We start from the raw sequence: 15,826 nt of genomic DNA, 5'->3' as shown, positions 1-15,826 counted from the left end.
AGCTCTCAACAATTCTTTTTTTGAATAAAGTCGTTGCCTGAGAACCTTAATGACATGAAAAGCTGCGACACAAACGTGTGCAGGTCTTTGAACCACCGTAATGAGATTTGCTGCTCTCCCCGGAGGCTCGGTCCGAGGTTGGCCTTCAACACCGAAGCTTCACATTTCCTGAGGACTTTTAAACCTGAATCTGATGCTGTGGAAAGGGTTTAACATCAGTGTCAGTCTAAGCAAAGGACTGAAGGTCAGGGGAGGGATGTTGCTTCAGGGCAACATTTAGGATCTTTAATGTCAGGCCTTTCTCTCACACCCATGACTTGTTTTTCCCAAAGAGTCAGTTCATGTGAGTATTGTTTAATAAAAATCACACTGTTGGGGAAAAAAATACTGACCTTAAATTAAACGCTTGGCAGATATTTTCACTGAGATTGTTACACTTTATATACTTGTTGAATAAAAGTATATTTACTGCAATAATAAAGGCTGGAGTGTGAAGGGAAAAAATACAGAGAAGATTATTTTTTCATATTACAGTTTCCCAGAACCGTTCATCAAAACGGTCTTCCTGCAATAACAAAAAGTCGATCACAATAAAAAGTTGTCCTAGTATGACACTTACTGGATTTTAGCTGTGGACTTATGGAAGAAATGTTGGTGCAGAAGCAAAAGTAGGTCAAATAAAAGCAAGTATATAATCTGAATCATAGAAAGCACATATTTAGTGACTGTAATTAAAAACCAGGGTTTAAATATGTTTACAGCAACATGTGACGATGGTATGTTTATATTTGTGGTAAATAGATCTGAAAAGATTTTGGATTTATTGTTTGGAAATCATGGTTGCCTCCTGGACTTGTTCCGGGCGTGTCCCACTGGACAGACGCCTGGAAAAGAACCAGAACGCAATGGAGAGACTAGAGAAAGATAGATCACCATGAGCTCCTTTACAGTCTGCTGTACGTCAGAATCCTCAGGAACCACCATGTTTTTGGGTCTCCTTTCCAAAACGATTCATTTGTTCTGCAATCTCTGTTCAAGCCGCCCGCGGCTTGTTCATCACAAGCATGCATTTACATGGGATGGGTTGCATTAACATGACAAAGCCACAGAGGCTCCAGAAACAAAGGCTCATGCAGCAGGACTTCCTTCATCCACCGCAGAGGTTCACGTCCTTCCTCGTGCGGCGGCCCGCTCTTTAGTCTATTCATGAATAAAGACAAAGCAGAACGGAAGTGAGGAGGTTTTGGGTTTGGTAATGAGGCAATTTAAAGACAAACACTGAATGTTGGAAGAAAAATAAAAATGTACTTTCCTCTTTTGCCATAAATATTTTGACCACTGGGCAGATTTCTGATTTTCACAAAACATCTCGGCATTAAAATGTTGACCCATCCTTCAATTTCAAGTGAAAAAAACATTTTACGACTAAAACATCTGATTCTTCACGTAATCTCAAAGCTTCTGTTTCTCTAAATAAATGCCTGTAAACATGTGGAACCACAAATACCGTAATCTGACAAATTACAAATTCCAATAATTCATAATAAAACTATAATCATAAAATGCTTCAAAGGAGTCGGTAACTTTTCTCCTTTATGGCAAATCCTCCTCACTCCACAAAGAGATCTGATTACCACTCAGTGAACCTCCTAAATCAGAAAGCCTTAAGTATTTATGAAAGTTGTAGAGCCTTGAACGTTTTTGTGTAAAACGCATGTTCTATGTATGCTCCCCTAGCATATTTGAATTTTATTGTGTAAAATTGTGTTTTCTACTGTATTACTTCCACTTTGTGCAATAAAGTTTAAAAAAAAAAAGGTTTGCCTTTGCAGTCCAAACCCGGTCATGGAACTTGGTTTTTAAGTGGATTTCTTTAACCTATTATAGCTACAAAAAGCAACGTGCCATATAGGACTGCGCTTATGTAGCACAATTTTTGATGGAAATAACATATTTTCTATAATTAGGGGGTTAAAGTTAGAAGCAATTGTGTTATAGGACTTTCCGCATTATCAAAGCAATATCACTCCCTCCTTAAATACAACAATTCAGTTTTTACTCTGTCCTTAAAATATGTTTAAGTGTAGAAAACGAAAGCTGTGACCAAAAAAGAAAAAGAACAACAAAAAAAAACAAGAAGATTGTTCAAGTCAAAAATAATTAAAAGCAGAAAAGTTTGACCTCTGCGAAATTAAACGAACAACAATGGAAACAATGACATCCAGAACCTTCCATTCAAATATTCTAAACTTAGTCAGGACGTTAACGTCCAATGTATCTAAAATTCCTTTTAAACCTCACTGTTAACAAGCACAGGTTGTGTTCCCAAATAGCAATCCACGTGAAAAGTGGAAAACAGAGGCGAGAAAAGACGGGGAGAGGAAATTCTGCTTCGGTTCTTGACTTTGCATCGTTTGTTTCTAACCGTTGCACATTTTTTCACCTCTGCCTCCCTTTGTATAAAAGATGATCGTGAGTTTTGTGTCTTTACCACGTTTCTCATTTCCTCCCACAGGAACAAGCAGCCAGGGGGCTTAATGAAAAAGTCTGGGTCAAGCTGACCCGTGTGCTCTGCAAAGGCAGATAAACACCATCAGTTCACATAAACGTAGCTTCTACGAGGAGTCTGCAGCTCCTATCTGACCTGAGCATTTCAGATGTGCATCCTGAGGCTCTTCTGAGAAACTGCGGCTTGTTTATGCTCTAAGAAAGACTTGATCTGCCACAAGCTCTGCAAAGGAAACGTCCTCCGCTGCTTCTGGATCTACACATCTACATTGCACCTTTATCTGCCCGAATGAATCAGCATTAGTGTTTGCAAGTACACATTTGTGATGTGCAGGAGTGCGTGTGCAGATGTGAACCCGTATCACGCTCAAACCGGCTGAATCCCCTTAAGGTGAGCGCATTCTACATGGCGTGCAGCAAATGTACTAGAAAAGAGAGTTTTCATGAAGAAATCACAAAAGAGAGGAGAGTTAGTTTTTATCAAATGTACAAATATTGAAAATAGGCTAAATTAAAGATTGTTGCCTTTAAAAAAGTGCATCTATTTAAAATGTTTACTTTTTCTCACAAAGAATGACATTAAATGTTAGGTTGCTGTTGGTGTCCTGGTGGAAATACCTGCTATTCGCAACTAAACAAATCAAAATTAAAGCCATGAGCAGCCCCTGCCCTCACTGGCTTGCCCTTCTGCCCCTTCTACCCTGGTCAGTGCTGCGTGGAACAACTTCATGTAGCTTTTCTATGGGTTTATCTCCATAGCAACCATTGGCAGTGACAAACAGGCCAATGTGACCTTTAGAAGAATCACCAGATGCAAATAGTTGCTTTTTGATAACCACACCCACATTCCTAATATAGTCCTACCGCTTGTTATAGCGTTTCCTTCAGCTGGAGCCGTTGATCCATGTAATACATTTTTAACAATATTCTGGTAAAAAAAAAAACGTGTGACCATCAGTCGAACGCCACTTTTGCAAGCTCGCCACGCTAACGTCGCTAACGTCGCTAACGTCGCTAACATCTTCTCAACGATGTGTGAGGAGTTAGGAGGTGGCAGAAGGTAGAAGGAAATTCAAGATGGCAGCCTCTTCCCGAGGTCAAAGGTCAACAAGTCTTTGGTCGTGGGTTGTATATGTGTGAGAGAGATTTTGTCAAGGTAGCTCAAACAAAAAGTTTCTACCCGTATTTTGTGCAAAAATGTGAACATTTGACACTTTGGCACAAAAAGGGTGCCAAGCCGTAGGTGCTATGAACATCCCATAATGATTTTTAAATTATCCTCTGGATACCCCCTTAAATGTGGACGTCTGTTTGGGGCAAAAGCTTCTGGTTCCTGTGACAGAAAAGAACACAGCCTGTTTTGAAACTGTAACTGCACTAATTGTTGGTCATGCCTGTCGCGACACATTTGTTTATCTTCAGATTCTGATCGGTTGTTTTAAACAAAGATAAGATTTTTCTCTTTGAAAGCGTTTTTTATCAAACGATCTTTCCATTTTTGTCCAGTCAACGTCCATTTCTATTATGGGATGGTAGTGTGTGATCAAACAGACCATAAAACTCAAAGTGTCAGCATTTTTCTAATAACGTCTTTGGTTCTAAGAATTTGAATCTGTCATGTATTTTTAGATGAAACTTCATGTGTTTAAACATTAGCTACACCCTGATCTGTTGTTGTTTTTGTTTTTTTGGATTCATGACAGTTGAGCGGTTAAGATCTTCTGTGTTTACTGAGTGAAGGAATCGACTTCTTTCTTATCCTGATCATCGTAAAACAGATAAGATAAAAAAATGGACTTTGACTCAAAACTAGGGGGCCAAACTGAAGTTATAAAAATAGACAAGGAAGTACCTGAAAATGAACCTCTTATGTCTATGCGTTTGAGGAAAAAATGCACGAAAGAATCAAACATTTACAACTCCAGCAATGATTGATGCTGCCTTCACTCCTCATTAAAGCCTGTTTTTAATGTGAACCTGTTGGGCTGCAAAGGAGGGTCCCAGCAGATAAGGAACAAAGCCAGGTGCGTGAGGCTGAACGTGTCATTCTTACTGCCCGTGTGCATGCACAGGTATGCGGGAGCCGCTCTGAACTTCATTCATCAGCTTGTTTTCTGTTCACTGAAGAGTTGAAATGGCCTTAAAGACGGAAAACGAGGGGCTGGACAATCCTGCGTTTCACGTGAGTGGAATTATGTTTAACTTTAACAAACATTTTTCTGTTTTTTGGTATGATTAGAATGTTCATGTAGACTGTTATGTGTTCACTTTGTTAAATTGGAGTGTTTCAATGGTTGGAAATCTTAGGTTTTATGTAAAACATGCTCAGCTCTTCTCCTTCCTATTGCGTAAAAATTCTCTTCAAGACAAACTTGTCATGTTAGTGCCTGTTCTTTAAAGTCACCATTGCAAAGAGAAGAAGTGAATTATACATTTATTAAAGAGTTTGAAGCTTTGGTTTAATGTTCTTGTTCATGTCTGTAGATGGATGAGCAAGTTATCGGTCAACTGAGTGGACAACCAAAAACGAATGATGTTAAGTGTGAGGACGGCGTGGACAGAAATAAACCAACGTATTGTGTGACTGATGTTCCTTCGTGGTACCTTTGTATCTTCCTGGCTGTTCAGGTGTGTAATGCTTTCCTTCCTAAGGCTAAAACTGTTAAGCTACGGTCAGGTTGAGCTTGAACAGCAACGGCCGTTCAAGTTATCACTTTCAATGAAAAGTCTGTGTAAATGCATATATGAGCGTTTTGGGCTTCCACTCTCAAATCTCTTGCGTTCACTTATCGCTGCACAAGTTTTTAAAACCCGCGATATTTCGCACGAAGCCTCTTCTGTGCTGAGCACATGCGCTAGTATCGGGTAGTGACTGTCCAGTGTGAACACGTTCAAGAACATCCTTGGTGGTAACACTGACTTTTATCAAACCTGTTGTTCTGAACCAATGACAGTACAGCAGAACTGGACTGAGGTTAATACTTTACCGTTAACGATTAATACTTTACCCAGATTTAGTACCAGTTCATAGCTTACAATTGCTATCATATGAAGCTCCTCACTTTTATCATTTCAGAGGACTAGCAAACTAAAGTCTCTGGACTTGGGCCCTTCGTGAATTAAACAGGGGTGCTGCCATATTGGATAACTAGTGATGCTATCTATGGGATAAAGCTAAACCCATGCGAGAGAGGCCCAAGTCCAGGAATTTAGCACTTAATGCATTTTAAATGTCAAGCATAGTCAATACATAACAACACACTTGGGATTTTTTTGCTCATAATCAGAATGCCTTTTCCCTTGAAGACCATAGAACACATAATATCTCTATTTTGAAAAATTGTGGACTTGGACATTTTGAACTAACCGATTCAAATGTCACTGGATGCTGGTGCGTGTCCTCCACAGCACTACCTGACCGCCTTTGGTGGGATCATCTCCATCCCCCTCATCCTCTCAGAGGGGCTGTGTCTGCAGCATGACAGCCTGACCCAGAGCTTACTCATCAACACCATCTTCTTCGTCTCCGGCATCTGCACCCTCCTGCAGGTGACCTTAGGTGTCAGGTGAGAGTTCACTGAAATTCACCGCCTGCTTGTTTTCATACAATAGACTATGGAATATGAAGTTACTGCTTTTAAAAGCTGAATGGAGAATCTGGAATCATAGAAAGTGTGCTTGATGTAGAATTGGATAAGTTTACTTCAGAACATTCCTTTGGGATGCTGCTGCTGCTGCTTCTGCAGAATACTCATTTGAGCTGTTCAAATGTAAAGGAAAAAGGGAAATCGGGTTGCGATGTCTGTACTGGGTCTGGGAGGTCTAAGCTGCACATTGACAAGGATATTTTCAGACTTCAACTGAGCAGCCAGATCACTTTTTGTCTTTGTCATACCTGAAGGCTTCCTATTCTACAGGGAGGTACCTTCGCCTTGGTAACCCCAGCCATGGCCATGCTGACCATGCCAGACTGGAAGTGCCCTGCTTGGACCCAGAATGCCAGTCTGGTCAACACCTCCTCCCCTGAGTTTGTGGAAGTGTGGCAGAGCCGCTTGAGAACAGTAAGCAAAAAGAAAAGACTTGAGAAGGTCTTGAATGAAGATGGAGAAGTTTCTGCATCTGGACCTGAATATTTTATTTTTCCGCAGCTTCAGGGCTCAATCATGGTGGCCTCCGTCCTTCAGGTTCTTGTTGGTTTCTCTGGGCTGATTGGCTTCCTCATGCGCTTCATTGGACCCATGACCATCGCCCCAACTGTCTCTCTCATCGGTCTATCCTTGTATGAGTCAGCCGGAGACAAGGCGGGCAGCCACTGGGGCATCTCTGCGATGTGAGTGAAGCATCAGGACCGACCCCAGTTTTTAGATTATTCTTCCAGGCATGAAAAATCGACTGTATATGGGAACTGGAGCGAGTGAATTGGGATGTCATCCAAAGTTGACGTCACTATTCACTGCAAAGAAATTAATTCAATTCAGTCGCCATTTTTTTGCAATATGAACGCCGCCATGTTGAATGACTGAGTCACAGCATTTTATTTCTCTATAGAAGTCTATGGGATTTTGGCTTCTTGGAGCCAAAATGGAGAATTTCTGTTTAGAATGCCAAGGGGGGGGGGGGGGGGGGGGGTCACTCAGTCCATTTCCCGTATATACAGTCAATGGATAAAACTGAAAAACTTTGTATGTAATTATACGAATTCTGTCACCCCAACAGGACGGCTGTGCTGATTATCCTCTTCTCTCAATACTTACGTCTCATACAAGTCCCTCTTCCAGCGTACAGCAAATCCAAGAAGCTCCACACTTCAAACTTCTTTATGTTTCAAACAATGCCGGTATGGTTTTTAACATACATTCTCTTATTTGGATAGAACTTTTAAGCTACCTTCACCCAGCCCTTAGTAACACGCGTTCAAGAGCCCAATTACAATGAGAAGTCCATGTAAACGTAAAAGTGCTTTTTCCGCTTCCACCTTCAGATTTATTGCGTTTATGCATAGCTGCGCGTGAGTTTAGGACCGTTTTCAGGATCTACGTATAAAAAGTATGGCGATCGAACAATAATATAATTGGACGGAGCGCGTGTGGTGTCACCCATAAAAAAAATGCCTAGCTTCCACTTCTAACCAAATGAAGTCAATTCAGTCGCCATTTTCCATGACATGTCCGTCGCCATGTTGGAACCAGACGTGCTCGGTGAGCTGTGATTGCTCCGTCTACATTTAAATGGCAACCACTCTCTCCAATCAGGAGTGACCATGTTAGAAGGCCACACCCCTTCAACTGAAATCAGGCTAGGTAGAATCTCTCAATTAAATGTTTCAAATGTTTGACGCAACGACGCCTAACTTTTTTGAGTCACATCATTGGCAAGTTTCTAACTTTAATAACTTATGCTACAGCAAAAATATAACATTGTCATCAGAATATAACACAGTCATGTTCAAAACACAGAATTAACAACCGTTTGAAAATTGATCATGAAGGATAAATTAATAATTGTGGTTTGTGTTCGGCCAAAATCCTTTGACCCCAAGTTTTTCGTACATTGTAATAGAACTGTGTGGACTGCTTCGATATTTCACACTAAGCCTCTTCTAACTGAAGCCGGTGGACATGCAATACTAAACAATAGAAAAAGAAGAAGAAGCCCCTCCCTGCTTGTTCAGTGTGAACACCATTGGCTTGATGCGCGTTCAAGAACCTGTGTTTAGCGCGTTCTTGTGGCACATGCTCCGTGTGTCCACATTAAATCTATTACTCAAAATGACTCCATGATCTCCATCAGATTTTACTGGGCCTTGCAGTCTCCTGGTTGGTGTGTTACCTCCTCACCATCTACGATGTTCTACCAAAAGATTCAGCTGAATACGGACACTTGGCCCGAACTGATGTTAAAGGAAATGTTGTGAGTGAGGCCTCTTGGTTCAGGGTTCCTTATCCTGGTATGTAAGTTCCCCATCAGCGAGATGGACAGCGGGATCCCTCCCTTATTCGCATTCTGCCCCTCTTTCAGGTCAGTGGGGGGTACCAACCGTGAACCTGGCAGCTGTGTTTGGGATGCTGGCTGGGATCATCTGCTCCATGGCAGAGTCTGTGGGCGACTACCACGCCTGCGCCAGGCTGTCCGGGGCCCCGCCGCCCCCAAACCACGCCATCAACCGGGGCATAGGTGTTGAAGGTGTTGGCTCATTATTGGCGGGGGCCTTTGGCACAGGCAACGGAACTACTTCTTTCAGCGAGAATGTGGCAGCGCTTGGCATCACCAAAGTAAATGTTACAAACCATCTGAATCTTTTTTGGGACAAATTTGTGTTGAAAGTGTCGTGTTTGTTGGACGACAGGTGGGCAGTCGTACAGTGATTCTACTGAGTGGCATTTTCATGATTTTAATGGGAGTTTTGGGCAAAATTGGAGCCGTCTTTGCAACGATCCCCACACCCGTGATTGGAGGGATGTTCATCATCATGTTTGGCGTCATAACTGCTGCTGGGATTTCTAACCTCCAGGTGAACCAAAAAAAAGTAGATTTTTTTTTTTGCTGTTTTGTTGAAGGTGTTGTTTTAATGACCTTTTCTTCTTCACAGTACGTGGACATGAACTCCTCAAGAAATATCTTCGTGTTTGGTTTCTCCCTGTTTTCTGCCCTTGTCATTCCAAACTGGATCACGAAGAATCCCGGATATCTACAAACAGGTACGACCTGTTATCTTATAACAAAGAAACGTTGACAACAACAATACCCGACACACAAAGGTGTTCTGGTTTGACCTAAACGATATTGTTCCTTCTTGTTTTTTTACATGAGCCTGCAGGAATCACAGAACTGGACCAAGTTTTGCGCATTTTATTTACCACCCACATGTTCATCGGAGGGTTCTTTGGCTTCTTTCTGGACAACACCATTCCTGGTAAGTTTTGGTCACAAAATTAATTTTTAATTAAAACCTTTTTGAAGATTTAACTACAAAAACATAAATGATTATTCATCAAGATCCCATTGTGCTCAACGGTGTTCTCTCTGTGTAAAAGAATGTCCAAATGTCTGTTGTCTGAAGGCCTGTTTGTATATTTGTGTGGTTCATTGAGCTTTTGCAAATCCTCTTGAATCCTGTTTTTCTATAAATACTTTGTCATTACATTTTCTGATACTGTTAATAGGCTCTCATTGAAGTAAACAGCCATTCTTCCTCATGTCATTTAGGCACTAAAGTTGAGCGTGGCCTTCTGGCATGGAACCAGGTCCATCTTGAAGACTCCACTTGCAGCATGGTATCTGAGGAGGTGTACGACTTCCCGTGTGGCATAGCTGCTTCCGTCCAGTCCCACTCTTGGATCCGTTATGTGCCTTTCTGCCCACGGAAGAACTGCGATCCTCAGAAGAAGCAGGAAACCACCGACGCGCCGCAGAGCACACGTGTCTGAGTTTGGAGACGTTTTTACAAGCAGATGCTGACATTGACACAAACAACTCCCTGCTTGACTTTATATATATTTTTCTTTCTTAAAAATGTTTATACATAATTTTTCTTTCATTCGTTAAAAGAATTTGTGTGTAAAACTGAAGATCTGCAGAATGCAAACGTGTCCTGTTTAAACCCAGAGGATCACATGCTTTCTATTTTTTATTAACCTCACATGTTTCACATCGACAGTCAACTGCAGTTGATCTAAGATTGACGTTTTCACTACTTGGGACTGTCTCTTCAGAAGGAAATAAAAGGTTCATGTTCTGTCAGAGCTGTGCATGAAAACAAAAAGCTATAATGTGTTTTTTTTTCATCTCCTGTGTAAAAGGAAATTAAATTGTAGATACATATTAGTATTACACAGCACAATCTCTACAATATTGGAGCTAAAAGGGCTCTGGATCTTTTTATTGTGTTTTATTTTGGAGAAAACAAAGATAAGTCATAGTCTCATTTGCTGTTTGCCCTCCTGGCTGTCAGCGTCTGTACTCATTTCCTCTGTGTAACCGCCTCTGACAGCCAGGTGCTTTTACCTCTGGCCTGTTTGACCAGCAGCTTTTGTGCAATTTTAGAAAAGTATGCAGCTATTTTCATCCAAAAAGTAAGGTTTTTGAATGAAAATTGGAGGTTTGTGCAATAAAAAGGCATAATTTTGTGTTTTTACTAACCAATGAATCCCTTTTACTTGTTCTTCCATCAAAGACTTTAGAGGGAAACTGGTCACAAGAGACAGAAATCCTTTGTGTATGTTTTGTCTGTTCATCCAACTGCTGGAATTATTTTTTGCACTATATGTAACAGCATTACATTGGTTTTATATGTATAAAATTGAATAACATTCTCTGCACTTTACAGAATTGATAATGATGAACAATATTCGAAACAAATAGTTTTAGCCACTTTGCTGTTAGAATATAGATATTTGAGACATTCTAGACACATTTTAATCAAAAACTGCTACAAGGGATCTAAACTCAGATTTATTTTCTACTCCATTGTCACAATGTGATGTGACTAAAGTGGTTTACATAGGAGGCAGATGACTTCTAAGCTCAGGAACAAGTTTTTATTCTCTGATCTTACACCTTGGCTGCACAGCTCATATGCTATGTCTCTCTCTCTCTCTCTCTCTCCTAATTGGCTGGCCACGCCCAGGAAGGAAGCCACTTTAAACAAACAATAAAGAAACCATACAACAAAAGATATAAAGGTCTTGGAAATCATACAGTTAAGGTCCTGCAAATAACGACAAACATAAGTAAACAAATAACTGAAATCATTACAACAAAAGGTATACAAAGAAATCCAAATGGTTTCCACTTCCTGTGCCCAACTGCTAAACAGGAAGTGAAGGCATTTTGTTCTTTGGGTACCAGGAAGAGAAAATCAAACCAGTCTTAAACATTTGGTGTGCTTTTTAACTCTCCAGCTCCTCTGAAGTTTTCCGGCTGATTCTCAGGATCTTCAAGCTTATTTCAGACAATGAGATGTTTTTGAGAACATCCTGTGACGTGTTGGGATTTTCTCCATTCTGACCGTCATTCATACTTTTCGCCTACATTAGAGGAGCATGCTGTCCCTCAGTGATAACTTTGATAAGTGCTGACCTCCAGCTCAATATTTAGTCTAAAACAACTTTTTACAGACCTTAAAATACAATACAACCATAGAAACCTGCACAGATTTTTCCTCTTGTTTACCTCTAAATCGCACTAAGTGCGGGGGTCAGAGATTTTTTATCTCAGCTATTGTGATCTCTATTTCTGCCAATCAGGGCTGCCAAGAAACTCGTTTGTCTAGTTTTTGTTCTTTCCAGGTCATTATAATCCTGCTGTAAGATTTCAAAGCATTCCTATTTTTTCTTATGTCTAACTTGTGCACAGTCTTGTTTGCCTGTTTTCATGAACCTGGCCACTGTTGTTCTGCACCAACTATAGGTAAAGACTTTTGCTTTATCTACTCTAACACACTTTAAACTCTGGGTTAGTTACTTGTTATTGGTTGTAAAGTTTGAATGTTTCAAGTTTACAGTTTTACTTTTTCTAAGTTCAAAGATAGCACAAACGCCAGGAATATGTTTTGTTTTTAACAAGGTGTTCGGTGTCAGTTCAGGAAATAACTGACCGGTCGGTTATAAACACAACTAGTCTGGTCTGTTTTTTTTTTAAATATAAACGGTTTTTTTTACCTTCCATATCTAGTTATAAACGAACCCTAAAGAAAAACTGCATATGACATTCAGTTCACTTGGAAAATTCAAATCCTGCATGTTTATATTGAAGTGGCCATGTCTTTTTTTTAATGCTATGCTCATATTCGTTTTGACCACTAGATGGAGCCAGAAACATATGAATAGCTTCACTTTTGTGGTGTTTATGGTTTTGTGATGCCAATTTAATCATTTTTTTCAACTGAATTATAACAACTGTGCCCCTCCTGCAGCACAAAAAACATACATTTATTAAAAAGCAGATTCATCATTTTATTTCAGTAAAATTATACATTAGAGGATGTTTAAATCCATCTGTTTTAACAGTTTCATATATAAATAGTCTAAAACCACCTCTTTGCACATAAAAATATTTAGTTTTGTAAAAACAAAATGTTAAAAAGTTCTTTTTCATGTTGAATGTGTCTGAACTCTGAGTTGGCGCTTCTTTACATGACCAGCAGTGCGTGAATGGAATAAGTTCAACAAAAGACCAGAATAGACAACATCAACACAAAAACGTACAGAAATGACACTGGAAAAAGAAGCAGAATCCAAAACCACTTAACCTTAATTGATAATGCAAAAAGAGAATTTACAGTCTGCAAGAAAACAATTCCGTCTAGAATAATTCCGTCTAGAACCGGATCCAAAACCAACCTGCACCTGGGAACTGATTGGATCTTCTCCTAAACGGAGCAGATCGTTAGTGACTGAAGAAACCAGATCAGTTTCACAAAGCTGAGACACTTAGTATTTTTGAATGCCATCCTTCACTGTGACAAAGAATCTAATATAGTGGGCGTGACACAATGCATTTAACCCCGCCCACATTTAGGCACGCCTCCATCTGCACACTGCAGACATGACCTAGATACTTCACTTTGAAAAGTTATGTTGCAAAATAATTTGTCATAGATAATTGCATACAAGAGTGGATTCATGCAGCTGTTTATAATAGTTGATGACTCAACAGTAATAAGTCTGTCTGGCTGCATACAAAAATTTTTTTTTCTATTATGTCATGAAATTATATGACAAACAAGAGTCTGCATTGCCTTAGGATAATTGAGGAAAAACATCTTAAAGACTAAAGTTTATTATTCCCAGAATACATTAACCACCAGATCGAAAATATGAATATGTGAGAAACATTGAATTGTGCAGATTGGTCCAGCAGTGGCTCTGAAAGCAACAATATGTCAGAAACATGCACAGACATTTAAAGAAACACAGTGTGCCGGTGTGAGATTTAGAGTGTATTTACAAAAATAAACCAAAAACAGGGCTTCCTTTTGTAACTACTGCATACAGGACAGATAAAAATGATGATTCAAGATTTAAGAAGAGAGACAAACAATTGTATTGGCATAAAGGACTTGCAGGCCTGGACCGTTACCTTTAATGCCACTACACAGCATCAGTGGTTGTAATGTTAGTTTGTCTTTGGGAAAAAACAGAATTTCTGCCACTAGAGTTGAGATTTTCTGAACACTTACAAAAGTTACAGGAAGTAAATATATACAGCAGAGGATTCAGACTGCTGTTGAAAAGGACAAGGGATCCAACGATGTTCGATGAGTTCCTGCAAAACTCCTGGAGGCCCTTAATTTGGAGACTAACTGCAGTCACACTCAGTATGTTCGTGACAAGATACGGACCGTACAAGACAAATAAGGTCACAATGATGCTGGACACCAGTCTGGTTGTTTGAGGATTGTTGAAAAATGCTGCTCGATTCACCTTCCTATAAATGCAAATGTATGAAAACACTACAACGAACAATGCTATAAATCCCACTGTGGTCTCTTCAATGAGCATGCCTGTCGCAGCTTCGGTAGAGGGCTGAAGAGTGCAATACGTCTTTTGTCGATCTAAGGTCAACTGTTGAATCACACATCCAGGGATGGACGCAATGAATGAAGCTATCCAGAGCAGAACAAGGAGACGGTCTGTTCCAAAGAGATGTAAGGTATTTAGCTGTTTCACAACAACCAGATAGCGCTGGACACTTAGCAAAGTCACTGTCATCAGGCTACCATTAAGGCTGAAGTCCGTCAGGTATGTCAGAAATTTACAGGCCTCCAGCCCCAAGGTCCAACTAAAGAGCACATTATAGATCCAGAGGGGCTGAGTCAGCACACAGAGAAGGTCCAACACGGCCAGATTCAGCACGAATCTTTGGGTCACAGGGGACACATGCTGGAGATTCGGCTTGAGAACGATCACCGCAATGTTTCCCAGAAATCCAAGCACAAAGCCCAAACCTAGAACAACAGCACAGGCTAAATCCGCGGGAAGGGGATGAAGCTGTCCTGAAGAGGAAGTATTGGAGGTGGTCACACTGGAGGTGAACGGCTCCATCCCGTAGTCTGGCTGGCAAGTCTTCTGAAGTGGCTAATGAGGATATGCTGTTAAAATGATGCTGCAGAGGTAACAGGAAATTTTGAGCTTTGCTTTTATGAAGACAAAGTTTCTTTAAAAGAAAATTCTATTAAAGGAAATGTAAATCTTATGGAAAGTTGTATACAAAATCACATTTTGTGGAAATATTTGCATTAAGTATAACATTCTTTTGAAGATGATGCTTCCTGGTGCTTTTTCTCCTGGGCTGGTTCAAACCTGTGGACAGCTTCCTGTCTCTCCTCTTGTGATTTCATGCCTGTTATTGACCCCTGCCTGCCTGACCCTGATTTAGCATGGTGGACTTTTAGTTGAGCTAATGAACCTGCTGCCTGTTGTTGTGACAGGTTCAACCTAGTTTTGTTTTACCTGGAAACTAGGGCATTTACATTTTTCTTGATGACAATAAACATTTATTGGGTGTTTGAGGTGGGGGTATCAACAGTAAATGCATAGGCCAAACTGTGCAACAATTATTTTTGTGTTCTTCAGCATTTGTCCATTTTAAAGCAGGAATAAGAATTTAATATTTTTAAATTAATATCAATCCTTTTAAATATATATTAAGTGTTTTATTTTTTCTTGTTTATTGGAGTGATTTGCCACAATATGGTTCAAACCTCAAACCTGAAAATATACTGTATCGATTGTTTCATGATCCGGATTTCTCCAGTGGATTCATTACCATCCAGCTGACAATCCTGAGTAGAAAGCTTGAGAAATGTGGTGTGGATCCTACTTTTGTTTCATGGATTGAGAACTAAACATAGTACCAAAAGTATTAGCAAACCTGCCACAAAGGAACTGAAGCTCCATCCAATTTCTAACCCATAGAGTTCAATATGATGTGGGTCCACCTTTTGCAGCTATTATAGATTCAATTCTTCTGGGAAGGCTGTCCACAAGGTTGAGGAGTGTGTTCATAGGGATTTTTGACCATTCTTCCAAAAGTGCATCAGTGAGGTCCCACATTGATGTTGGTGGAGAAGGCCTGGCTCTCAGTCTCTGCTATAATTCATCCCAAAGGTGTTCTATGGGGTTCAGATAAGACCCGACTCTGTCATCCATGTCTTTATGGACCTTGCTTTGGTCACTGGTGCAGTCATGTTGGAAGAGGAAGTGGCCGCTCCAAACTGTTCCCACAAGGTTTAGAGCATGGAATTGTCCATAATGTTTGGTATCCTGAAGCATTCAGAGTTCCTTTCACTGTCACAATGCAGTCCCAAATGTACCGT

General features: G+C 40.3%; 1 protein-coding gene across 2 annotated transcripts; it reads left to right on the top strand.

Moving 5' to 3' along the window:
• The first annotated feature begins 4,346 nt into the window (after positions 1–4,346).
• On the top strand, positions 4,347–10,646 carry LOC101173186 (solute carrier family 23 member 1). 2 transcript variants are annotated; one of them, XM_011491432.4, is made up of 13 exons: positions 4,347–4,532; positions 4,636–4,690; positions 4,993–5,136; positions 5,917–6,074; positions 6,410–6,569; positions 6,657–6,838; positions 7,225–7,345; positions 8,299–8,455; positions 8,527–8,780; positions 8,855–9,019; positions 9,098–9,206; positions 9,326–9,421; positions 9,715–10,646. In XM_011491432.4, exons 2-13 carry the CDS (start codon positions 4,643–4,645, stop codon positions 9,933–9,935), a joined length of 1,815 nt encoding a protein of 604 aa, XP_011489734.1. In that variant the 5' UTR covers positions 4,347–4,532; positions 4,636–4,642; the 3' UTR covers positions 9,936–10,646. The 2 variants fall into 2 exon arrangements, with proteins under 2 accessions (XP_011489734.1, XP_020570372.1); XM_020714713.3 differs by lacking the exon at positions 4,347–4,532 and having other exon boundaries at positions 4,545–4,690.
• The last annotated feature ends 5,180 nt before the right edge of the window (positions 10,647–15,826 follow it).

This window comes from Oryzias latipes, chromosome 24 (genome assembly GCF_053564925.1).
Source record: "Oryzias latipes strain Hd-rR chromosome 24, Olatipes_Hd-rR_3.1".
In the NCBI taxonomy this organism is placed as follows: Eukaryota; Metazoa; Chordata; class Actinopteri; order Beloniformes; family Adrianichthyidae; genus Oryzias; species Oryzias latipes.
The sequence above is the reverse complement of the archived record's forward strand: the minus strand, read 5'-3'. Positions and strand labels throughout refer to the sequence as shown.